Genomic DNA, 26,522 nt, shown 5'->3' with positions numbered 1-26,522 from the left:
CTTATTAACAAAGACTTTGGAAACGAAATATAAAACATAATTCGTGTGGAACAAATGATCCACTAAACCACTAAACAAGAAGGGCAAAATTAGCCAGTAGGAATTATATAATTTATGAAATGGGTGAAAACTATAACCAAAAGATCTCAGCTGATTTCATTTAAAAGAAGAAAGAATGGGAAACAGGGAAAGTTACTAGTAAACAACGGTTTTCAACACATACATTTTCCTTGCTATTTATGTAACAGTCGAGATATGATATGATGTCTTACTGTCTGTTTAAAAATACTATGTTTACAGAGTGCTTGTTTATACAAATTGAGTAAGTCATCACATATTAAATGTTTGTTCATTAATGGCTGTTCTTCTGATTCTTCTTTTGTTTCAAGAATTCCATAGCTTCCTGGTAGAATAGGAACATTAATTGAAGGAGTGATGTTGTTTTCTTACATCTTGTAGAACTGAAATAGAGTGTTCAACTATTTTGCACTAGATTCCTTTTTCTTCAATGCAACTATGTAAATGTAGCTGTTTTGAATATGTAGTGGGGATCACATTGCTGGCAGTACGGAAAAGACACACTATCATGGAATGTTTTGATGAAATTTACATTTAATATTTTTTGCAATCGTAAGTATATTTTTTAATACATTTTTTTAAAGACTGATGGAAAACGACTTTCTCATAAGGCAGACGACGCAGTTATTATTGACAAACTTTCTTATCGTTAATGTTTAGTGACCTTGTAACATTACTAAGTTATTAATACAATTACACTTTTTAGAGAAACAATTTTAGTTTCGGCTTCTCCTACATCTGTCCTGACAGTTTTCTAATAAACGTTACAAAGAAAAGTGATTGACTTAATTGCATACTCATAAAATCGTTTCTTCATCTAGCAAATTGCGGTCATCTTGATGCAAAGTCCTTAATGCACGGAATATTGGCGGTATTCTTAAGCTTATATGAGAATTAAAATCGTTTAATACACAGAGTGAAGTGCCTTTCAACTATTAAAGTCACTTTCCTTAACATCTAAAATGATTATGCCTCAAAAAAAAGGTAAAACATTGTATGACCGAGCACTAAGTCTACTATCCTTAAAAATGTGGTTTGAAAACTGCTTTCCTTCATCGTTTGTCCGCTTAACCACAAAGGCTCGTATATAGATCGCGGCAGAGAATAAATGTAAGGCAGTTAAATTTCATGTTTGGTTATTCCAGTAATGTGTGTGATTACTCGTCATTTTTATCATAGACAATGTTCTTCTTCATCTACATTTATGAAATTTTTCTTCACATTGTTGAAGAGCTGGAACATTCATATCGAAAAACATCGTCAACTGTCTCATAACGTGAGTTACCTACCTTTTGTTTAATTTAATTTCACATTACAAGTTATGGCACAAAGAGAAGGCACACCAATGAGTGGCTACTCGGTAGGTGCTGACAACTGGTCAGAACCACTGGCCCAATCTATTTATCATCTTATTTTTCATTGATACATATTTTCTGACGACTGGTGACTTTTGTGTTCCATCCTGCTGAACCAAACGTGACCGACTAGTGTCTGTTCTTGCAGCTGCAAAATAAAGCATTTAAGTGAAATATGTAGTACGAAACGGCACCTTTAGACTTCAATGAAATTTCAAGTAGTGGGCTGTAAGTACAGCCCGAACCTTGCACGCTGCTTTTTTCTAGTTCTTAACATTCGGGGGCTCTTGACCCCATTAACAAACGTTATTCGTTTTAACAGTAGATATATTGCATAGTCACCAGAGAGAAGCATATTTTCTCTAGCACTTTGCGTAGGAAACCAGAAAAATCGCCTACAAGCCTCATGACATTTTTGCCAGTCCCAAAATTTCGTCTAAAAATAAAGATGTAAATGCCTTAAAACAATCAAAATTTGCTTCATATCTTTTCTTAATGTATAATTATAATTTTTTTTTTATCCTGTCAACACTTATGAATGTACTTTCTTCGCGAACATTCGACAGATCATTGAAACTTCGGATGTTGTCGGAGATCGCCCTGATTATCTTCAATGTAACCTGTTGCAAAGAGCTTTTTCTCTCGTGGTAAAATTTTTAGTTTTGATAGGAAACCATACAAAAAATGAATGATGGGAATCATGCAGAAAAGATCGTAATCATTTTGATATCTAGAGTTTTGTTCGTATGCCTGAGTGCACATAGATCCTCCATGATGTATGTGGTCACTCAGCAATGACTTAGAGTTGTCATTTTTTTTATGTAGTAAGAAATTATAATTCATTAACATGTTTGTGTCAACACGTTACAAGTCTACCCTATTTGAGGTAATGTACATTAGGTTTCCAGGTTTTCTTTGTTTGTTTTTTTATTTTATCTCGGCAGGCAGTGCTTGAGACGATACTTTAAATGTACAACTTTTTTCTTTAATACTTCTAATAGTTCGTATCCCTAGAATATCTAAGTCTTCATATTATTGTTACATTTTCACGCAGAAATGCATGAGATATATGTTTTGGAACAGCCAAATAACTGATTTTGTCCCAAACATACCGAGCCAAACCAACCATATTCATGCATAAATTCGAGAAATATTCCGTTGAAAGAAAATTTATTTATTTAAAAGCAATTTAATTGTGGTTTACTTGCTAAAAAAAAGCACTATCCAGAAACTAATGTTTCAGGCTTTAAACTTTCACAGGATAGCTTTAACCAAAGTAATAAATGATTTCAACAACGGGGGGAAAAATAAGAACACTTTTAAAAAAAATGTTAATTTAGGGCTAATGAATGACACACGTTGCACTTAATAATAATGTGTTATCTCACAACTGTTGACAATTAATTCTCAAACCAGAGAATGTTTCGAATGATGGTGACGGCACTTCTCTAAAGTTGTTTGCCAATAGAGTGTTACTTCTTTAGCGAAGTCTCATCACAACCCACTAGTGTTCTATTGGGTTTATACCAATAGAACGAATACATCAAATTGAATATGTCAGTTTCTAGCAGCTCTTTTTGTAAAAAAGATGTGGCGCATTGACAAGTTGGAAGATAAATCAGCATGGTCGTTTAACAAGGATATCGAAACTTGATTAACGATAGCGTCGATAATCGTTAGCTTTGAATCTGTTTTGGGTAAAGTCAAAAGGTGCTTATATCTATTGCGTATAGCACTCTGTTCCAAAACACCAGTTATAACGCCGCTTTGTTCTTGAACAGTTAATTCAAAATTGAGTCTTTCACCTCAAAAATTCTCATCGGTAATTTTCGAATTTCACCAGAATAAAATTGGTTGACTCACAGATGGCTTCTTGGCACCACTTTACCCTGGCAGCCTTAGAAGTCAATTTGAATCTTCGACATGACCGGTAGAAGTAATGACTAAACGAGTGCAAATATTCATATGGATGATCTAGGACCTTTATCCAATCTATCCAACCTCATTACCAACTGAAGAGCGAAACATCTCCCTTAAACTCATTTTTCGGAGACGACAATCTACTTCCGTTAGCGACGTCCGTTTTCAGAACGACGGTGCGAGAATGGCTTCCCCATATCTGGTTCTCCATACTTGAAACCCATAAGAATGGTTTCTATCCAAATCGTTACTTAGATACTTGCTTCTTAAGTACAGACAATTCTTTCCCTTTTAAGTTAGTTATTTGGTTTAAAACTGTCTTTTAGAAATTCTTGCTATGGCGGAAATTCTATCACTGTTCCCACGCACAATTCTAAACAAAGCCTGATTATTTTATTTGAATAAAACCTTCATAAAAGCTTAACTTGTTTATCCTTTGCCCTAGCATCATACCTTTTATTTTCTAATTTTATTTTATTTGTCTTTCTCTCTGTTAAAATAATTTATTACTAGGTACTTAGATTAATTAAAATATAGTGCGAAAGTTTCAAGCCCATAACTTTACTTCTTCTTGATGTTTTTTAGTTTTACAATTTTTTTTTTAGTTTTGCTCGAAATTTGTTATGTACTTAATGTAAAATTAGGTAACGGGGTAAAAGTTAGTTAATTGTTTACGATCTAATTAATCAAATTCGACAGTTAAAAAGTTTAATGTTCAAAAGAATTAAATCATTCATTCGTTAATTCATTTCTTCTAACGCTAGCACTGATCAGAGTGAATAACAGGAGAAGCAATCGGTTATTTGTTAAATTAAAATTGCATATTCTACAGTTAAGCCGTTTAGTTAATAAATAAAAAGAATAAAATATAAAGTAAGCAGGAAAATTTTTGCTGTCAGTTGTGGCACCACTGCAAATGATTGCAGCTACTTTTCTGTAATGGTAATATGTAACCTCTCTCTCTTTAATCGTTTTCTTTGAAATGTTGCGTTAGAAGCATGGTAAAGAGCCTAATCGCCTGCGGCACCGATTGTCTTTTGTGGTGTTAGATCATGACATTCATTTGTGCTCTGTAATTGTTCGGCTTTAAATTAAAGTTGCGACTTTATGAATTGCATAATCATAAGTTTAGATTAATTTCCAAATATCGTAAGTTTCTTAATTATCAAAACATGTTCACTTTTTTATTTTCTTATCTTTTTTAAAAAGTCCATTAGTGTTGTTTTGAAAAAAAAATTTGCTTTAACAAAATTTGTTCTTTGTTTCTTTTTCAGGGTTTGCTTAAATTTGTGGTGATCCATGTACCTGAATTCTTAACACCAGGAATTTGTTTTATTTATTGATAATTTATTTTTAGAAAAATTAAAGATGAAGATAGACATGAATCTGTTGCCTATGAAAGGGCATTATTTTCTTTTTAACGCAGGTAAGATTTTTATTTTTTCTTCTTTGCACATTTCTTGATTAAAAACGTTCATACAGTAATAAATTAATACTCATGCACTTCATATTCATTTTTATTTCAGGTACTGCGCCTGTTGTTCCTTTCATACCAACTTTAGCAAAAGAACTTGGATTTTCTTCCTTTATAGTTGGCATTGTGTACACATTTTTACCAATTATGGGGATGATTGCCAAACCTTCTATGGGTGCATTAGCAGATAGGTTTCACTGTCAAAAAATTATATTTCTCCTGTTTATCGTACTAGTTATGGTGTTCTTCATCTTCATTCCATTCATACCGCCACTTCCTTCAGATTCAAAAGCCAATATTCACTGTAACCTAGACTCAGTTGTACAGATCTGTTCGGAGTCTTTAAGTGACAACTGTTATTTAAAGAAAATAACAGACTTTGGAAGTGAAAATTCTACGATCAAGTGCACAGTAAGCTGTTAAGACTAAAAAATTATTTATGGTTGGAAAGTTATTAAAAAGAAAAAGTTAAAATTAGTGTCTTTTTCTTTTCTTTTTTTAGATGTCCTGTAAAGCTGAAGAAAAATTTATCGAATCAGTATGTACCAAGTGGAATCAGAGTCAGTTCTGTGGATCTCCTCATCGTCTGCCTGTAAATCAACTTCTCGCAATTGCCAAAAAACAAGCTGGTGTCATTGCAGATGTACCTGGTGACAATAAAAAGCCTGTTACACTTGCACCTCAAACTCTATCTTTCAATGCATATCTGTCACCGAAACATACCGTACAGGTAACATTTGTAAATACGTAGAACAGTTTCAGATAAATTTGTGCAATATAATGTGGTTAGGGAAAAAAAATTTCTACCTGAAGCAAATCATTGCTCTGTTTAATCAAATACTTATCTCAAGGTTAAAGTCACATATTTTCCAAATGTAAGATATTGCTCCAACAGCATTTTTTTTTTTTTTTTATGAATTTTGTTATAATTTCGACAGTAAGATCTCTCGTAAGTAAGAAATATTATAAGTCTGATTTTGTAGGACTTTCCTGTTAAAATATTTTTTTACTTTCTGAAGGATTTTCACGAAATCTAAAAGTAATTCCATTTTCCTTTTAGATTTTTCCTTTTAAAAATTACAAATTTTAAAAATAAATTCGAAAAAATGTTGATCTTTCAGCTCGTGAGCAACCCTGGACGATTTCAATGATCTCATCAGTCATAGTATGTTTATTTTCTAAAATTGTAACCGTTTTCAAATGTTATTTCATTTTCAGAGATTGAAATAAGCTTTTGCCTCATTTAGTATGATAGAAGATGTGTACAAAAGTATTTGAGTAATGTGTAAACATTCTCTTTTTTACGAGTGTTCTCTTAAATTATCTTTTTCACTATCCATTCATAGATTGTTATATCATTGAAAATCTGGTGAGATCGGAAAATGCCTGGTGATTTTTCTCTCCAGGGATGGGTGAAAATTCTTAGCTGATCAGAATGAATGTAAACAAGCATAATAAAAGGGGTGACATTACTGTTAGGAGAGTTATCGACTTTTTTTGGGGAAATACCTCAATTTGTACCAAAATAATAGTTTTATTGATTGTGAAGCTTTTATGTAATATGCTCGAGTAATCCTTGAATTTAATATCTACAAGCATACTAAAGTGTACCATTAAACAAACTTATAATTGTACGCATAAAAAAAAAAAAATTTGAAACCACTCATATCGTAGTTTTTGCTTGGCTTGCGTAAGATGGAGCTCATGCTTTGCCTAGGAGTTGAAGCAGCCTTGCTAATCCACCTTAGTATTCTCGCATCACAATAAAAATTTAAAACTTTTTTTTCTTAGAGCCAGTTGGTATTTCCATTAAGTGATAGTAAAAATGAAGTAATTTCAGTTTTTTTACAGATTGGGAAGTGTATCTACATCAGATTACAAAATGTTGAATTTCAATCAAATGTTATGGTCATTCCTTATTGCGATTCTTTACAAGAAGCCAATTGCGAAATGTCTTGTGACAATGCAGTCATCAGTGAAATTTCACTTAATCCAAAACTGAAAGATAGTGAAATTTTTAATTTATACCAGTTTTGGATGTTCGCTATTTTCTTGGTACTTAGTTGGGTTGGACAGGCGGTTATCGTCAGCATTGGAGATACCATATGCTTCGAACTTTTAGGTATTTTTTTATTATTATTATTATTTAATTTTACTTTTATATTTACTTGTTACTTTCACTTCCTTCTTGAAGAACTGAGTTAAAAGTAAAATGCTGTTCTGCTGAGGACTTTAATAAAACATAATGTTTGAATATTTCGCCTACTGTTGTGAAGTTATGATTTAATTTACACAATCATTAATACCATTGTAGATATTTATCTATGTTAAAATTGTATATATTAAGTTTTAAAAAAAACCTTTGCAACAATTATAAAGAAACTACAAATGTGTTAAAAAGGTTGTTAATGAAAAACACGAATTTGTGCAGAGCTAGTGTCCCAGAGTGTTTTACGAGTTGAATTGGCTAGAGTTTGGTTAGTTTTGTTGATATAAAAAGTCCAGTGATAGGTAGGGGATGCCAGACGGCTTAGTCCTCCAGAACAGCTGGAAGTGGTGAAGAGACATCACACGTGTTGATGAAAGACGTTTCAGGAAAGTAAGAAAATTAATTTAAAACAATAAATATTAAGTCCCTTTTTATTAGCTCCCTAGCAACGGGATAAACATGCACTCTAACGTGCGCTAGAAATGGGAACGCTTTTAACTTACCCAGATTTTTGTTTTAACATTAGTTCATCCATCATTTTTATTTCAAGTGTAGTTTTATGAAAATCGATTGAAGGAAATTATAGACTATTTAAAACTTTAATAGAAAATGAGATGATATAGGAGAAAATTGTGTTGTTCCATTTTTTTTTTTAAATAAAAATTAATATTTTTTCTTTTTTTAAAAGGTGATAATCCATCCAAATATGGCAATCAAAGATTATGGGGTTCTGTTGGCTGGGGATTATTTTCTGTAATAGCAGGACTTATTGTTGATAAATTTAGCGATGGACAAAAGAAAAATTATTTCCCAGCATTTGTGTTGATGTTAATTATGCTATTTTTGGATTTAGTTGTATCATCTCGCATCAAGGTGTGTATACTATATTTATTTCTTACCAAAAATAATTATATTAAAAGAAATAATAAATTCGTATTGTACTTCGGTTTTTCAGTACAAACAATTAAGAACTTCGTCAAGTATTTTACGTGATATGGGAAAACTTTTATCAGAAGTTAAAATAGTTATCTTTCTGATATGGTGTATTTGTGTAGGAATGTGTACAGCGATGTTGTGGAATTTCCTTTTCTGGTTTGTATTCAAGTTTGTAGTAACTGTCTAGGTGTTATATTTGGACAGGTGAAAGTTCTCGGCCTGACAGTGGAAGTGTGCTTTTTAGTTCTATGAACGCATTTAATACTTTCTCTTATTTTAGGTAAGGAAAGTATTGCAATTATGTCAAAGTTTCGATTTCATGTTTCTTGGTTTCGAGATCCCCTGAGTCAAAAAAAAAAGTTAAAAAGTGATTTTTAGGTGGTGGTCTTTCTCTCTCCACTCACTCACTACAGAGCCACCTCTGTGTAAGGCCAAGAACTTTTTACATTGCCCCCATATACGTATGTTGTGCTAGATATTTAGTGTTTTTCTTCTTTCATAAGGTATCTTGAAGATTTAGCCACTGCTCATGGCTGTGAGACAAAAGCTTGGATTAAAACATTGGAAGGATTGGCAATGGGCATTCAATGTTTTGGTGGAGAACTTCCATTTTTCTTTTTGTCAGGTATCAGTAAATTTTTTTGTTTTGTTTTTATTTTTTTCATAGTGTAAACCATTCTGAGATATTTATGATATATTTTTTGTTTACTTAAGGCGGTTATTGGCTCCCGGAGTTTTTTTCAGTGCACTACCGGTCTTTGGACAGCATTCTCTCGTTACAAACACTGTCCATCACCGGACAGTGAGCTTTAAGAAGCTCCGGGGAAGAGAAAATCTAAGGGCCAGCAGCTGGATTCGAACCCGGGATATCCGCGTTGTAATTCAGTACAGTTAATCCTCTTTCCTTTTACTACATATTTTAATTCATGGCATATGATGTTGCCAAAACACTTCCAATTTAGGTAAATCTCCAAATTCATTTTGAGGCCCTTGGGTTTGAGACCCAATTTTTTTTTTTATAAATCACTCTGTATAGTCAGTAGTCTATTGACATGTCTATAATTGAATGCATTTATCACCTACCTAAAGAGGGATTTTTTGGTGCTAATTTTGGAATTTCTTTCGTGTATAAAGTTCATAAAATAATTTGCGATAATGTAAAAAATAATAAAATTATCAGACATTAAATTTTAAGACATTTATTCTGAAATACCCTTTAAATTAAACCTACCCTAATGTATATTTTCTACATTAAGTTAAAACTTGTTGAGAGTATAAATGTATTCAGGTGCTAGTATAATACACTTCTTTTTTTTTTTTAGATTTCTGAGGTCTTGTACTATTTAGATACACTTTTAACTTTGTGTTTTAAATGCTATTGAAATTAGGGAGAAAAACGTAGTTAACAATCCTAAAAGTTCTATTCGTTCCTCTTAGAATTATTTACTACTGACTTGGCAAAACTCAATCTTTTTGTATTTAAATTAGTCTTTAAAGAAAAGAAGGAATGCGCCCAAAAGGTGATGTTTTTGGAAGTAAGCAGACGTTACCTGTACGATGATAGTGCAATGTTACACAGAGACTGGGAGAATTTTCCAAAGCTTTTGCTGATTACCTCTAATCACTCTATAGCGTTAAAAAATCATTAGTTCCAACCGAAAGTTAGGTGTTTTTTTTTGTACCTAAGTGTAGTTAGCTTTGCAATTGAAATGGTTTCTGTGTCCAATTCTACACAAAATTGTTCTAATTTTTATTTCTTCTTCAAAGTTCGAGATTATTTCAAATCCGACTGTTTGATTTAAATTATTAATTTTTTCCTTGTTGAAATTGAAATATATTATTCATTTTTTTCCCTTACAGGCTGGATTTTGAAGAAAATAGGTCATATAAATGCCATGACGTTAGTTTTATTTGTCCTTGGTGTGAGATTTTTATTATACTCAGTTTTAACGAATCCATGGTGGTGTCTCCCAATAGAACTGTTAAATGGCCTTACGTTCGGTCTGTTTTATGCAGCAATGACATCTTATGCTAGTATTGTTGCTCTACCGGGCACAGAATCTACCACTCAAGGTTTGGTTGGAGCAGTGTTTGAAGGGATAGGTAAGTTGAACTTAAAAAATTCCATTATGTAATTTTTGGTAAAAAAGCAGTTGGTTCGTTAATACCAGATGTTTTCCCATAAACATATATTGCCATCAAAAACTGGACATTTAACCCTTCAGCACTTAAAAAAATTACTTTAAATGAAACTACGCTAGTGCAATACCAGCTTCCCACAAAATCGGGGATTGAAAGATAAAGCTCTAAAAAAAAAAGGTTTCTTTATAAAGGTTATATCTACCTCTATAAAAAAAGAAGGAATTTCGCTTTCCCTGCTTCATAGTTTTTATAATTTATACGTCCAGCGCTGCGTGCAAGTGTGCACTCCATTACAACTAAATTCCTGCTTAGGAAAAGATTAAGAAATTAGTAACTAATGTTTTCAGTGACATAACTTGACCATGACTAAAAAAATAACGTTCACTAGTAGCTTCAGTCACATATGTAAAAGATGTTGATCTTAAACTGATACTATTATCACCAGTTATGAATTGATAGCATTAGGAAATTGAAAAAAAATTATCTGATTCTGTGAAGTTGATTTGAAGAAAAAAAGGGAAATATTTATTAGCTCTGCCCAATTTTAATCGTAGATAAAAATTGTAAGTACTCACTAATAAATAACTTGAGTTTTTTTAAATGATCCTCCACTTTTTATCTGACTTTTTGTACCTCGTACATAAAATTTAATTTATAGATTTGAACTTGAATTAATTTGATTTGAACTAGATTTTAAATTTGGCAATGACCACCTTTTTTATACGCATTGTTTGTCAACTACCATTGTGATTTCTATTATTGCGATCATTTTTATGGCGACAGATCTTCACCTTTATGTACTACTTTATAGACTTTACTCATAATTATTAACTCCCGTGCTTTTCAATAACAATACATTTAAGCTTTTTGAATAATGGGTCGGCTCCATTATGGTGGTTGACAAGAGTTGAATGCACTCAAACCAGTTCTCGAAGAACTATTCCAGTGGTTTATTTTACACTACCTTGTTTTCAGGAGTATCACTCGGAAGCTTCATTGGTGGATTACTAATCAATCATTATTCTGGATCTAAAACATTCCTTATATTCGGAATAGGAGCATTAACCTGCGCTCTGGTGCATTTCTTTGTACAGTATTTCTTGAGCAGGCGAGTCACCGTTCTCAACATACATGAACGAGGTAATTATTCTTTACCATCGATAATTTTATTTCTGAAAAGGGCCTTTACTGATTTTTTTTTTCACTTTTTAACACTTCCCTCCTTCATTATCTCATAAAATGTTTAAACAAATTATTGTAGAATAATACGTGGCCACATTAAATTAACCAGTCAAGTTACCAAGAGTCTTTATTTGTAATTTAGATGCCCATAAGCTCATATTGAGAAACTGGATAGTTAACTATTAAGAAATTAGTTTTGTTTTGCTGATTTGATGAAACTACTGCACATTCTTAGTAACTTATCTTTTTTTAAATATCAGTTAACTTATTTTACTTCAATATTTGCTGATTATACCGCCAGAAAACCTTTAATAAAAAAAGTCAGCTTAAAATATTTTCTAGTTGGTATTATATTAGGGATTGCCACTACCATTTTCAAATGTTTTTTTTATTAAAAAAATTATTTTTATTTGCCAGAATTTGATGACTTCATTTTCTTTTCAGTTTTCAATTTCCATTTGAATTTTTTTTAACTTTTCTATTTAATATTAATTTAATTAATATAATAATAATAATAATAATAATTTAAAATATTTTTTAATAATGCAAATCTTAAAGAAAAAAAGTTAGAAGATATTTATGCTAAGAAAATTTAGTTAGAGTTAGTCACTTAAATCTTTTAAAAATTAGGCCAAAAAAACGTGTTTTTAAACTTATTTGAAACATTGTCACAAAAAGGTAAGTGTTATTTACTGAGTAGGGGAATGCTGGAAGTATTTCTGGAGAAATTCAGAACTCGGGAAGAAAATGTAACTAGTATTTTGTTAAGATACATATGTTACGACTATAATACGCTAATAACATAATGGATTATACGTTACGTTGTTATGTAAAGCGATCGAGATTATATTTTATAAATGAGCGGAAATTAGCTTAAATGAGGCAAGATTTGTTTCTAAGCAGAGAGCAGATTAATTAGATTGTTGACATTATTAAACACGAGAATTAGAAAACAGTCGTAGCTTTATTCGCATGTTTTGCGTATAGCTGTCTGCACTAACAGTTCATTAATTTCTAGAATTCCCCAGTCATCTTCATTTTAATGAGGAAAGTGTTAAATTGTGAGAAGTAGGTCTTTTTTTTTTTTGCAGATTATTTAAGAATACCTGTTCACAGCTACTCTTTACAATGTAACTTTATGCTTGACAGATATTTAAGATAATTTTAAAGTTGTGTTTATATACATATATTATTATAACGCGAGTATTAGGTATCCTTGATTGCTGTTAGTTCGGGTATCGATTAAATTTATCTCAGTTATTCTGAAAAATCAAATTGAAGAATGTGCACGATATAAGGTATACACATGTGGAGATGCTGAGATTGGCTGAAAAAACAAGTCTATGGCTGCCTTTCATATACAATTCTCCCTTCCTGGCATTCATGTGCATTTTTCATATTTATCATTAATGAATCAATAAATGTTATATAATATTTATTGGAATATTTATTAGCTGTCTTCAGGTTAGAACTTCGTGAAGGTAGTGCTGTTGCGAGATCGTGCGCTAATCTAAGAAATTAATCTCATCAATGGGGCTGACCCCAGATTGATTATAAAGTTGATAAAGTTAGTGTTAGTTAGTTTAAGTTGCCGTGATCTCTGATGACGTTGCTAATCCACGCTTCCTACTCGAAAATTTACGTAAGTGTGACTGGTCTTTGTAAAAAATGTACATAAATTTGTTGAATGTGTAAATATTATTCTTATTCATTAATTGTGTGTTAAGTAATAGCTCATGACAAAATAATCCTTTACAGAAAAGTATCATAGCTATATTTACTTGTAAATAAATAATAAGTTTTCCTAATATTCTGGGAAAAAATATTAAAAGTCAAGTAAACAAGTTACATTGTAAGTATTCCGATAATACTAAACATTGTTTAATGTGTAGTATTGTAGATAATGAAAGGACTATTAAAAAAGAAAATTAAAAACTGATGATTGTCAGGTGCTTAATGCTTTTCATCTATCGGGAGCTTTTCATTACATTAGTAATCGTCATCTAATTAGGCTGAAAATGTTATTTTTAAGGAAAAATCATATTTAGTGTCGATTGTGTTCTAACTTTTCCAATAAAAATTTTCTTTCTCATGAATTTCTTTTAATTCACTAAATCACATATACAAACTTAGGTTTGATTTGGATTCAAACATTGCTGAGTTTTGAGGATTGTTTTAGTTAACTTGTACCATCACGGAAGCAGCAGTAGTAGTCTTTTTCCGTTAAAAATCAATTCATTTTTCTTGCTTTGGTACAGATTGGCGTACTGAAGACTTTTTTTTTTAATATCGTTGTTTTTTAGAACCGGTCGGGTCTACAGCGAGATTAAGACTTTTTAGGCACCAGTTGTGGTTTTCAGGTGTGATCTCTAGTTCCAGGTTTCTTTTGTAGACTTTTTGAACAGAAGAGGAACATCTATTCCGTTAACTTCGTGAATGATTGGTTGAAGATTCAAGATCATGCCTGGCTCTATTGGCCGAAACAGTTGTAATAATGTTCCTAGTGTGAATAAAAGGGAAACGCATGGTTTCGTTGAAATCTAGAAAATATGTTTCTTGACAAAATAAAACAAATATTTAATTGTGTGCTAATTCCAACTGATTGTTTTTGATTTTTTTTTATAACCGGCGCAGAAATTTTACCAAAAGGGTCCAGTATGATTTAATTTTGCTGACTTTATCCGTCTTAGCCCCCATGTTTATTGTGCTCATGATTAATCAACATCATAAGGGTGAAAGTCTGAAATCTGTGAACCTAACCACATTTACAATTGGGGTAATTCTAACTGACCCCTAGGTTGGTGTACTCACTCTGTCTATCATGTCATTTGAAAGATTTGAGAAAGATTGCGAATCAAAAGGACTGATTGACTTAATTTTTTGGAACATGGTGGACTTTAACTACGGTGCTACCAAAGTACGTATTAAGCGGAATTTTTTGAATACATCAAATGTTGCAAATTTAAGAAAAATAAAGAGCTTAATTATTATTAATATTTGTACTACTCTTAAAACTATCAAATTTGAAAGTGTTTAGTCTTTTATTTTTTCATTTTATCGATTTTATTTACAGGCATTCATAAAATATTTAACTACCGGGCCCAGATTTATTTTTTAAATAATTGTCTATTGAATTGTAATAATTTACTTAAAAACGATAAAATTCCGATTCAGCACCTAGGTAAAACTGTGCACGCTGGTTTAAAACTATAGCATGTCGCATTTGTAAATAAAGTATATCTTTCCTATCGCTGTTAGAAGTAACGTAATGTCAGTTTTCACTAAGTTTACTGAGCATCTTGGAAATTTGGTATAATTTTTTGTTTTTGTTTCTTTTGTTTTTTTAGAGAACATGTAGTGAATCTTAGAAAGTAGAGCTTTTAACATTTCTTAAATTAATCCAATTCCTTTTTGAAAAGTATTAGATTATTATATGAATCATGCATTTTTTTGGAAAAACATAAATCCACAACTGTGTTATTCTAACATTGCCTGGAACTAATTTTTCATCTTTCATGTTAACTTTTTCTTTTTTTTTGCATCCAACCCTTGCACATGTAAGCTGTAGCACTGATAAAATTATTTTGTATATATTTGTCCTTTCATTATCACTTGAGAGCAATTTAATTATCTTTTAACTAAAAATTATTTTTCTTTCCTCTATAATTTAGGTTCTAGAACTTCAAGATAAAGATAAAAAGCACTTTCGAACCTAAACCTTAATAAAATAAAAAGCTGCTTGCCAAAAAAATAAAATAAATCAACTTGTTTAAACTTGCGCGCACGATTTTTTAAAAACATTTTTATTTATTTATATATTTTGATGGAGTTAACTTCGTAATTGACTTTTGTCTCAAACTTAGAATGTTTACTGTGGTGGTGATGAGTAATGAGGTTCAGCAGGGCCGTGAACTGCACACGCCATGTTATCTGGTTCTTACTTTCTTCGTTTTTATTTTATTTGTTTTAATGCCTCAAATCCTTTTAGTGAACGTGATACTTTCAGTTCTGCGATTTCTGCAATAGGACACCCGGTGATGATACCTGGGAACTGCACAGTCAGTCTCTTGCCTTTCTTTCAGTTCTGCGATTTCTCCAATCGGGCACCCGGTGATGATACCTGGGAACTGCACAGTCAATCTCTTGCCTTTCTTTCAGTTCTGCGATTTCTGCAATCGGACACCCGGTGATGATACATGGGAACTGCACAGTCAGTCTCTTGCCTTTCTTTCAGTACTGCGATTTCTCCAATCGGGCACCCGGTGATGATACCTGGAAACTGCACAGTCAGTCTCTTGCCTTTCTTTCAGTTCTGCGATTTCTCCAATCGGACACCCAGTGATGATACATGGGAACTGCACAGTCAGTCTCTTGCCTTTCTTTCAGTACTGCGATTTCTCTTGCCTTTTGTTTGGGTAAACAAAAATCCTACATTATTTTCTCTGTCAACATTACGTCAGCCTTTTCGTAACTACTTACTGTACAAAGACAGGGTCACTAGATTTCAGCAGAATGGATTTAGTTTTATAACCACTCTTCTTTATCATTCACAATTTGAATTGTTACTTGCAGATTTTTATCAATTAAAAGAGACATTTTTTTACTTCGTCAATAAAAATTGTTCATTACTCGGAAAGACATCTTTTAATTTGGTAGGCAGCTTTTAATATTTCTTTTACATTGAAATTCGGAATTTAGAAAAAAAAAAACAAAATCTGACAAAGTAAAAAGGTAAAAATTACTTTTTATGAATTATATTAGCAATAAACAAAAAACAAATGATAGGAATTTAAAATATAGATCCCTAAGGCTGGAAACATAGTGGAGCGGCGCGCAAAGCGGCGATGATAGCGAAGAGCAAAGCGGCAAAAACAAAAACTAGAAATAGATAGAGTTGCTCTATCTTCGCTTTGCTCGCCACTATGCGCGGTCCCATATGTTAACTTGTGTTTGATTTCGCCGCTTCGCTCTTCGCTATCAGCACCGCTTTGCTCGCCGCTCCACTATGTTTCCAGCCTAAGGAGGTTAAAAAAAGTATTACATTAATTATTTCAGTTAAAAACGTACTGAACGTACTAAAATATCTTGGCTTATTTTATCATTTTTATTTTCATTATCTATCTTATGTAGAAAACAAAGGAGCAAGTTTATATTTTTTAAGATCCTGAAAATAAATAGTCCATATAAAACTTATACATGTGTAAAAAATGTTGTTATGACTAAGTCAATTGTTTTCTTCTTTTCTTTCACATCCATTTTGACATGAACTGTTTCACCTGCCACATTTATCCTAGAATAGTTGATTAATGCTTCTTTGTTTTCCTTAACTATTTTTTCTAAATATTTTAACTGGATGAATTTATTTATGCGTCCTGTACCATGTAAATAAGTAAATGATTATGTAACTAGAAACTACCTTATTACTTTGTCAGTTAGCCTTAAATTCTTAGATTTATATATTAAGTTTATTTTAAATATTTTTGGGCAGATTCATATGAAACTTCTGAAACATCATGTTAATAATTTAATAATCTAAAACCATTTTTTTTTCTTTTCTTTTTTTGTATGTGTGCCGGACAGTGACGACCCCACTGTTAAAGGGTGAGTTTGAGTGACTAACCCTAAGAATTTGAGCTTTAAAAACAAAGTGGGATTCTTGTTTTATTTTTTTGGGGAATTGGTTTTCTCTTTTATTATTCTTAAAACAAAATAGGAATTAAATAGCTGATTATCAAATATTTCAACCAGAATGGCGAATTTTGCTTAATTTATTCAGCATGCGTTAAATACTTTTATCCCCTTTGGAAAGTACAGTTAAGATTTGAATTGATTATCAGCTGTTTATGTTCATTTCATTTCAAGAATGGTATATAGAAATGCCATCGAACTAATTTGTACATAGTATTTACATTAGGTTACTTCCTCTATCTTCTTAAATGTAGAAAACCAATGTTATATATTTATATATATATATATGATTAATTAATATTGAGAATGTTATTTTTGTATGATTTAGCTGGGAGTAAAAATGCAAACACTGAAGGGTAGAATTACAGAGGTTTGTAAATAAAGAAAAATATTAATATCACTGTATAAAAATTTGCATTATATGCTGCTTCTAATCTGTAAAGAGTATATTTCGTTGCTAATTTGGTGTATTTAGATTGGTTGTGGGGGTGCCTGGCTTGTTGCATTACTGTGATTTCTTTTTAATAGTTATAAGTTGAACTGATTTTATTGCATGGTTTTTTATTTTTTTAATAGTTGATTTGTGATGTTTTTTATTTAGATTAGAGAGATTAATCACTTCCAAAAAAAAAAAAAAAAAAAAACTGCCTAAACCATTCTCTTACCCCTTTCTAAATATAATTAGAGGGGTTTATGTGCATTGACATTGTGATACATCACCTAGGAAATTGTTATGCCTATGATAATCACAATTTTTTTCCATTAAGATAGTCTAAGTGATACTGAAATAAAATAATAATACTTCGGTGCTATATGAGATGAAAATTGAATTTTTGGATTCACTTTAACTTTTGCAAGTTGGGATTACGCTTGTTTCTAAGGGATGTGTAGAGGGGAGCATGGTTCCTTTCGCTCTTTCAGACTCTGAAGAAGTGGGGTATTCAAGAAGATTTTACTTAACGGGTTGTCCATTCATTTCTTTCCCCTTCATTCTGTGTAGGTCAACCGCAATCAGGTATGTTACCAGCTTCACATTTTTCTAGCTACAAAATTTTTCAGCTGTTTTCATCCCAAGTTGATAAGTAATGGAATAGATCTCGCACCAACAGGCAATATGTTTATCTGTTTGGCCAAGCTAAGCATCCAAAACGTTTTCTGGTTTATCCAGAAATTTTAGGTTCCCTTTTTGCAAATTCCAGAAATTTTATGTGTAGAGAAAGGTAAAATCTGCCTATCTGTCGTTGGATGTCAGTGTTTTTACATAGAACGCAATTGTATTTTAAGGTGTGAGCCATTTTGTATGAAAGGCTTGGTAATCAAGATTTTGCTCCTGGGATTGAAATAAATACATTACTTCTCTGGGACAAAGCACAGATTGTATATATCATACATATGTTGAGGTTTCAGTGTAAGTTAAGTTTTAGGATGTCAATGAGTTAAGTGATGTGTTTTCAACTTTTTTCCCCCCTAATCGGCGGTAAAATACTCTTCACAACATAAACGAAATCGGTTAAACCCAAAAAGATAATCTTTCAAATAAATTTCATAATAGATTTAACCATTACGAATGTTATTTTACATTCTAGATTTGCTCTTATAGGGGTAAGAGAAGTTATTTACTGGTTACAGGCTTTTTCGGTTAATCTCGATTTGCTCCTGATATTTTTCTGCTTTAATAAAGAAAATAATAGGTATATTATTGCTTTTAAAAAAATGGATGGTGATATGCTTTATAAAGTGGTATTTTAGTATTGTTTTATTTGTGTCAAGAAACATATCAGTTCCTTATTTTAGAAAAAGTTTTTTTTTCTTGACTACTTTGAGCAAGTTGTTTAAGAATTGGAGCTAACTTTAGAATATGTTATTACATTTTTGTTCTTCAGATTATCTGCGAACTTGTTCATGCTATTCAGCACGTCTTATCCGATCTAGCAGGTTGGCTTACATTTTTGCGGATGAAAATACACATGTATATTGAAGATGGATTTCGAAGTGTACATTGGTGTGTGCAGAATGTTGGCACAATTGTGTTGACTTGCCCGAAAGAGGTGGATTGTGAATTTAAGCCTAGGGATCTGTGAGCCGGGAATAGGCAGTTTTTTCTTTATATATATATATATAGTGCTATTAAGTCCGTTCGAAGGTTTGTTAGAATTGATTTTTATTTTGATCCCTAGACTTTTTAATAGCGCTCAGAAAATTAGATTTCTTGAGGTTATCCGGTTTACTGACGCCTTATCAGCATGATAATTGTGACATCCATCATTATAGCACCTGCAGGTCCACTTTGAATATACTTTTCTAGAGAAGGCCTCCGCGCAAAACTTAAACTTAAATGGTAGCACTATGTGCTGCGATGGTTTCTCACATTCTTGGCCAAACCTACAGAGGGTACTATACTACCCAGAATGCAATTTCCAGTATGGAAATCTTAGAAATCCATGTAGCCGTCCGTCCTTATTGGAGTAAAACTTAAAAAATTAAATGGGAAAAAGTTTTTTTTTTAAACCTCTAAAATTTAACTTCGATATCTCGTTAACTATTATCTCTAGAACATCGCAATTTGCACGAGTTATACAACTAACTATTCTCTACATTTCGGTACAGAACTCATAGAATTGTGATAAATACGAAGAGAGATATAAACGTTTGAAATTTCACGGAATTCGAAACTAATTTGATTACGTCAAAAATTTAATCTTAAATCTCTCATAAACTATTACCACTAGAATATTGCAGTTTATATTCCTTATAAAGGTAACATTCCTCTACATTTCGGTAAAGAAATCATTGAAATCTCATTAATACGAAAAGAGATATAAACGTTTGAAATTGGTAGGAATTTGAAAACCTCTAAAATTTAACCTTCAGTATATCGTTACATATTATTTCTAGAACATTGCAATATGTACCAATTATACACCTAACGTTTCTCTACATTTTGGTACAGAAATCATAGAATTGCGATAAATACGAAAAGAGATATAAACGTTTGAAATTTCACCGAACTCGAAACGAATTTGAAAACGTCAAAAATTTGATCTTGAATATCTGATGAACTATTATCACTAGAACATTGCAATTTATATTACATATACAGCTAACATTTCTCTACATTTCGGTACAGAAATCATTGACATCAGGTAAATACGGAAGGAGATATAAACGTTTGAATTTTGAGGAAATTGAATTACACCAAAATTTTTACCTTCCAATATCTTGTTAACTATTATCTTTAGAACATCGCAATTAGTACGAGTTATAAACCTAACTATTCTTCACATTTCGGTAAAGAAATCATACAATTCTGATAAATATTTTTTTTTTAATTTTTTATGTCGGCCATTATTGATTATTTACGCGTACCACCTACCAGTAACTCGCGTACCACTGGTTGGGAAACGCTGCCCTATGCGATGGTTCAGGATTTAGTTCGAATGTTCTCTAAACAAGGTAATTTGCTTTAATTTTTGTTGGCTAGATTTCGGAATCCTTGCACTTTACCTTCTGTGATCTATTGATGTGATAAGTAATGTTACTATCGATGATTATTTACACTGTAGTGGTTTTTTCGTTCACTTCTAATTCCATACACTTTCATCTCTCTCCCTCTTTTAAACCATTCCTGAAGTGTTGGTTCCTGCATTTTCATTTACTTCATCAACTTCATGTGATGTTTTGAGTTTATTATTATTATGTATTCCATTTTATGTTGTTTCTCTTGTCTGCCAAATACGTCAAACTTCTAAAAAACTAATTTGACAGTTATGATTTCTTATTTCAGAACTGATAATCTCAAAAAAAAAAAACTGAGATTTGTTTTTTCTGTAAAAGGTGGGTGAGGTTTCTATAAATTTGCAACAAATTATAGCTTCTTTTAATTTAGCTAATCTGCATTTCAGAATTAGAGATTATTCATTTTATCTTCTGCTTTTATTATTTTACAGTTTTCGCTTGAAAAAGTTTGAAATGTTGAAAATAAATACAAACTAGTTACTTTTTTCTAATAAATAATTTAAAATGAGGAAAATAATATTTGTCATTTTGAAACTAATATCATTTTAAACAATTCAAGCCTGGGGTGGGTGTTAGTACCTGATCTTAATTTTCGTAAACATGTTAATTTATTAGTAGTTTTTGTTTTATGTTTCTACCTGTCCAAAAAATTTATTGATTCAATTTGGATTCAATTTTTGACTTTTTCAGATTTTAAGCAACCTAGATACGCCAGTCCAAACGATGCGATTCATATGTTAGAAGACACACTTCAAGATCCAAATCTTTCACGAGCTAGGTTTGGAGAATAGCTCATTTTAATTGTATTCACTATAAATTTTGTAGATGCAGTATTTATTTTGTATATTTTAGTACTTTCATTTTATTTTTTTAATTGTTATTTAAGAATATATGACGTTCCAAGTGTTAAACAAATTATACTTTTATGGCAAAAACTTAAAACCATAACTAGTCATTTTAATAAATCGGGAGTAGGATTTTTAAAAAAAGGTACGCAAAGATTTATTGTTGAAATAATTGAAAAGAAAAGTAAAGACTAGATTTCTTTTATTTTTAGTAGCTTATCAGGTGGTAGCTCATGGAATTGACTAGATTTATTTATTGTTTTTACAAATTAACTTCATTGAACCAAAATATTTTTAACAGAATATTTGTTTACTTAATAAATGAAGCCTTTGTAACTGAGAAGTACAGCAAATGCAGAATATAATATTATCTAAAGAATATCAGAAATCTGATTTATTGAAAGAAAATGCTTTGCTGAAAGAATGGAAAACGGCAGAACTCATCTAATTTATTAAGGATTAGGGGAACATGAAGATACCCCTTCGCATAATATCTAATCTTCAGTTGTATACATTTTAATTTAATTTTTTAAGTAGAATATTTTCCAGTATTTCTTAATGGGCAGTTGCTAGGGCCTATTATTTCAAATAGTTATCAAGTTGAGCTTAATTAAACTCAACATCAAATAAAGAGCAATGTTTTAGCAATGTGCTGAACAGAAGGTATATTATACTGTTCTTGAAGAATATCTGGAATGACAAGATGGTGGAATTCGAATACCCCAGTCAGGGCTTCCAGAGGGTATGGCCCTTATCTATGAGGGTCAAGGGACCCTAAACAAGTATGAAAAAATTAGGTACATATTTTACAGATATTTTCAGAATTAAAAGAAAAAAAAAAATGGATTCATTTTTTTGATCAAAACAAGAAACTGGAGTTCCCTAGCACATAGGCCTGAATAAATAGCTCCATCTTAAACGAACGCAAAAATGTATGAAATTAGTTTTTATTTTAGATCTAAGAACGACCCAGTTTTTATGTAAATAATAATAAAATAAAAGTTGAGTTATAGGAGGTATAAAATACACCCAAATTTAGTGACAAGCAGACAAAAAATCACATTTTCAAGTAATTCCCGAAGTATTGTTATTGAAGTATTATTGATGAATATGTAGCTGTTAAATAGTAACATGTGGTTTTCTGCATATCGTAAAGTTCCAGAAAAATAATAAATAGTAACCTAAAATCGATTTTAAATTTATCACAATAAATTAATCAGATTAATTCACAAAAGATAATGTTTAAAAGTAGAAAAATCGAGGGAGAACTTTCTAAAAGACCTACTTTCTATTTATTTATTTTTTTAAGCCCAAGAAAACTTCTTGAAAGATGTTGAAGCGGTAAAAAATGTTAAGAAATTGCATTTCTTATCCTTTAAGCGGAAAAATTGTGTATTTCATATCTTTATTATAATACTTTTAAAAATGAAACAGACGTGACATTTGTTTGTTTGTAATATTAATTCATTTTAACACTTCAGATTCCTTACTTTGGATTACCACAAAGTCTACTTTGCTTGCCTTTAAGTTGATGTTGTCTGCCCAACTGTCACAAAAAAAGTATGGTCTTTTGTCAGAAAAGGCTTTGAAATTGTGCGGTAAAATAATTCTTGCTAGAGATAGTTATAGCAAGTTACCTCGAATTTATATTAACGTCTGTTTTTATAATACGACTTAAAGTTTTGTAAATCGAGCGAAAATAGCTATTATGCACTTTTGAAGAATTTATTTTAACAATAATAGACAGTAGTTCCTATAAGAATTAAGCAAAACTCCTACGGCCTTAATTGAACTGGTGATCGTAGCGATTGTGATAGTATTCTCGAGCCTGTTTCGAGAGATTTTACTTGTTGCTGACTGCTCGGATATTCATCCAAAGTTTGCTTTGGGTAGAAGTTGTAGGTAGAAATGTTGATATTGTTTTCGATGGTTCATTTTTATTGTTAAATAAATTTAATAGCTTTTAGTTTTTGAAGATTTAGTATTCTATAGTAAGACATATTTTGGATCACTTATGATCCACCACTTATTCTTGTAATTAAAATGTTTCAATACTCCCAAATTTCTTGCTGCTCTGGAATATTCAATCCCCATAATAGTTTCTTTCAATGTCGAATTAAACGTAATTATAATAGATCAAAAACCATATTAACTAAAATGTTTTTTTTTTCTTTACGAAACCCAGGACATTCCAAAAAAACTAGTAGTTGCATTTAACCAAATTGTAATCTTTTTCTTCCACTAAATATTGTTTGGAAGTATATTTTCAAAATTCATTTTTGTTTTTTTTAGTGTTGGCTTGCAATAAACATATTTTTAATTTAAGAAGTAGACATAATTCATTCCTTTTTTTAAAACTTTAAAATTCAACAAAATGAAAAATGCAAATAGATGTGCCTTCTTATTTATTAAATCCTGTTAAAAATGATTGTTTTTATCGTGCAATTTGTAGAAATTTCTTGGAAACAATATTGCTCAAAGCAGACGAATAATTTGTAAAAAAAAAAAAAGAGTTTATTTTCTAATAAAGTATGTACAATTGCATTGTTTTTATGCGTTTTTATAGGTTTTAAAAATGAAAAAAAAAGAAAACATATGGCGCAAAATTGGTATTTACGGATCTGGAAGAAATGAGTAGGGGCAAATTTTGATCCGAGCGGGACTTATTAAAATAAAGAAGGATTAATGACTGTTCGCTAAGAAGAAATTTATGGAACCAAGAAAGATGTACATTTCTTTATATTCTAACAAAACTATAAGGAAATTATTGAATTATTCACTTTGAAGAATCATCTTAAAATGTATTGTTAACATAGGACTTAAAAAAACACTTATGAAAAAAAGTTATTTAAAGTTCATTATAAACCAGTTTACAAAAAAAAAGTAAACACATTATAAAGAATAGGAATGGAACTTATTCCTTGTAAAAAAAAAAGAATTCATTTAGTACTGAAACTAAGAATGGTGACTGAATGATATTGAAGACTTGATGATACAATGTATGATTCAATTTAACGTCGTGCTCTTCCTCTTCCTCGCCCTCTACCTCTACCACCACGGCCCCTTCCACGACCTCTTGGTGCACCGCCTTCAAAAAAAGAACTAGAAATTAGAAATTTTAAATGTTCGACATGATTTAGAAAAATTAATCAGGCAAGGCAAGGGAATAGTAATAAAAAGTAACATTGATTAATGGAAAATTCGCAATTTTTTTACAAAATGTTTTACAGAGGATGCTAACAGATTGATCACGTGTCTATAGATATTCTACATACTTCAGAGAAGAATTTCGCGCAATCCAGCGAACTTTGAAAAATGTAAGTCTCACGCGTTCCAGAAATACCATGTATCCACTTGTTACAAAAATGTGTAATAACAATAGTGTACAGTGATACCATTGGGTACAGTGTATGAAGCTTCATTATGAATCAAATATGATGGAAAACAATGACGATAGGTCATTTTGCGTTTTTCCCCCTTCGAAACAACTAAGAAATGAAACACACCATTTGTAAAGGGGACGGATTTGTGTGACTATTCTATAGACGGTGCGTAATCAGCCGTTTTCTCACCTAATGTAACCACTGCAAAATGCATTGTGTCTTCTCTCTCGTGTACTCAATCTTTTAACTTTTATTCGTAATCGTTAAATACTAATGTTCCGCCAGCTAAGTGTCGAAGGCGGATCCAAAATTTTACAAGACACATTTTGAACATCATACTTTCAACTTCTGAACCAAAAATTCCGAAATAATCTTTTAGTGTCTGGTTCTGAGCTGCTATCAGCCATGAATATTTATAGAGCATCTAACTAATGTAGGTAGCTAACTGCCCTATTTGCAACTTATGCCTCGTTATATTGTCGGACTGCACCGAAAACTCGTGGAATCCACGAACAGGATGGAATGTCACGAACCTATTTCTATTTTACACTCTCGAATGCATCTCTGTCGATAAATAACCGTTGAAAAATACCTTTAGCTTCCCTTTTTTTTTGTTTTTTGTTAAGGGTAACAGGTAACACTAAACCTTGAATGCTCACCAAAATAAAAACTGCATGGAAAATTGTTACAACAGGAAAATAATTCAGTACATTATAAGTACAAGGAGAACAAGAGATTCACAAAAATCTACATTACCTCCTCGACCTGAATCCCTCTTCTTGGATTTCGCTTTCGGCGTATCATCGATCAACAGTGTCTCCAATGGTAAAGAATCTGGTAAAATGTAATATCGAATGTTGTTGCCCCTAATACTAAGGGTGTCTAACTGAATAGGATCTCTATTTTTTATAGTCATTTTCACAGCCTTCAGATGGGTATTCATTGCAACATCTACGCCTGGTTAACAGAAACAATGCTCTATTAATTAAAAAAAGAAACGTTCGAGCTGTGCATTGCTCTATCATCTCATGGTGATAATCTTATATTTTAGTGACATAAATCCTTGATGAACAAAATTACATCCTTGACCAATAATCTAAGAAACCATTAAAAACATCTAACGAAAGAAAATAAAAATCAAACGAGGCAAGAAATACATTTAAAATACTAATATAAATGTCTAGCAAAACATTAAATTATTGCGAATGGTAGGATTTCTGTTATTTTCCAGCATAAATTTTTAAGCGATTGATTCTTTTAACAAAGGAAGTAAAGTAATTTAAAAATCCTCCACATACCAGTTATTGTCCCATGCACTTGTGTTCCATTCTTCAGCTCAATAGTGACCGTTTCATGGCTTAGTTTCATCAAAAATCTAAATATTAATAGACTTGTTAATATATATGTATCAGCATTAATTTTTCATACCAATATTACTTAATAATAAACAAACTATTTTCCTAGATGCATGTTTGCAGGAGGCGGATAGTCACATCACAAGGGAATAGTTTCGTATAATGCACTCTTTTCCAACATAAGTTAAAAAGCGATTAACAAATGATTTTTCAAATTTTACTTACTTAACTAACTTCATGTTGAGAATACGATAAATATATTCTTCTTCTCAAAATAAACTCAATCTTGTTTGAATGCTAACTCTAACCTAAATGAAAAACAAAGCCAAGTTTGGGATGCCGGTAAGCTGGAAGGTTTCGGATAATTGGATTTTTTAGTGGTTTGGTAAAATCGCGTAGACGCACTAAAAAATTTGCCAGTTCTTATATTTTGGTGCAA

General features: G+C 31.4%; 2 protein-coding genes across 7 annotated transcripts; one reads left to right on the top strand and one right to left on the bottom strand.

Annotated features, from left to right (window-relative positions):
* The first annotated feature begins 425 nt into the window (after positions 1 to 425).
* On the top strand, positions 426 to 23,894 carry Sugb (Sugar baby transporter). Of its 6 annotated transcripts, XM_074117775.1 has the most exons (13): positions 4,294 to 4,502; positions 4,628 to 4,779; positions 4,880 to 5,238; positions 5,330 to 5,557; positions 6,679 to 6,949; positions 7,725 to 7,909; positions 7,992 to 8,128; positions 8,476 to 8,597; positions 9,833 to 10,075; positions 11,090 to 11,254; positions 16,877 to 16,897; positions 17,313 to 17,354; positions 21,191 to 23,894. In XM_074117775.1, the coding sequence occupies exons 2-12, from the start codon at positions 4,722 to 4,724 to the stop codon at positions 17,342 to 17,344; spliced, it is 1,821 nt and encodes a 606-aa protein (XP_073973876.1). In that variant the 5' UTR covers positions 4,294 to 4,502; positions 4,628 to 4,721; the 3' UTR covers positions 17,345 to 17,354; positions 21,191 to 23,894. The 6 variants fall into 6 exon arrangements, with proteins under 6 accessions (XP_073973873.1, XP_073973874.1, XP_073973876.1 ...); XM_074117772.1 differs by lacking the exons at positions 4,294 to 4,502; positions 17,313 to 17,354 and adding an exon at positions 426 to 630; XM_074117773.1 differs by lacking the exons at positions 4,294 to 4,502; positions 17,313 to 17,354 and adding an exon at positions 836 to 1,354.
* SmD1 (small ribonucleoprotein particle protein SmD1) lies at positions 23,844 to 26,464 on the bottom strand. The gene is made up of 4 exons (XM_074117779.1): positions 26,309 to 26,464; positions 26,027 to 26,103; positions 25,485 to 25,685; positions 23,844 to 24,433 (listed from the first exon to the last, which is right to left on the bottom strand). The coding sequence occupies exons 1-4, from the start codon at positions 26,320 to 26,322 to the stop codon at positions 24,357 to 24,359; spliced, it is 369 nt and encodes a 122-aa protein (XP_073973880.1). The 5' UTR covers positions 26,323 to 26,464; the 3' UTR covers positions 23,844 to 24,356.
* Positions 26,465 to 26,522: the final 58 nt, after the last annotated feature.

Source organism: Rhodnius prolixus, unplaced genomic scaffold, assembly GCF_049639745.1.
Source record: "Rhodnius prolixus isolate KJV_2025 unplaced genomic scaffold, Rpr scaffold_2, whole genome shotgun sequence".
Taxonomy (NCBI): Eukaryota; Metazoa; Arthropoda; class Insecta; order Hemiptera; family Reduviidae; genus Rhodnius; species Rhodnius prolixus.
Note: the sequence above shows the minus strand (reverse complement) of the source record. Positions and strands in the feature narration are given on the sequence as shown.

Coding starts and splice junctions, on each gene's coding strand:
- Sugb (XM_074117772.1), top strand. CDS start 4,722: ATGAAGATAGACATGAATCTGTTGCCTATGAAAGGGCATTATTTTCTT. Junction 8,129..8,475: donor TTGTGGAATTTCCTTTTCTG/GTTTGTATTCAA, acceptor TTCTTTCATAAG/GTATCTTGAAGATTTAGCCA. Junction 16,898..21,190: donor GACGACCCCACTGTTAAAGG/GTGAGTTTGAGT, acceptor TGACTTTTTCAG/ATTTTAAGCAACCTAGATAC.
- SmD1 (XM_074117779.1), bottom strand. Junction 25,686..26,026: donor AGTGCATGGGACAATAACTG/GTATGTGGAGGA, acceptor TCTGTTAACCAG/GCGTAGATGTTGCAATGAAT. Junction 24,434..25,484: donor GAGGGATTCAGGTCGAGGAG/GTAATGTAGATT, acceptor CTTTTTTTGAAG/GCGGTGCACCAAGAGGTCGT.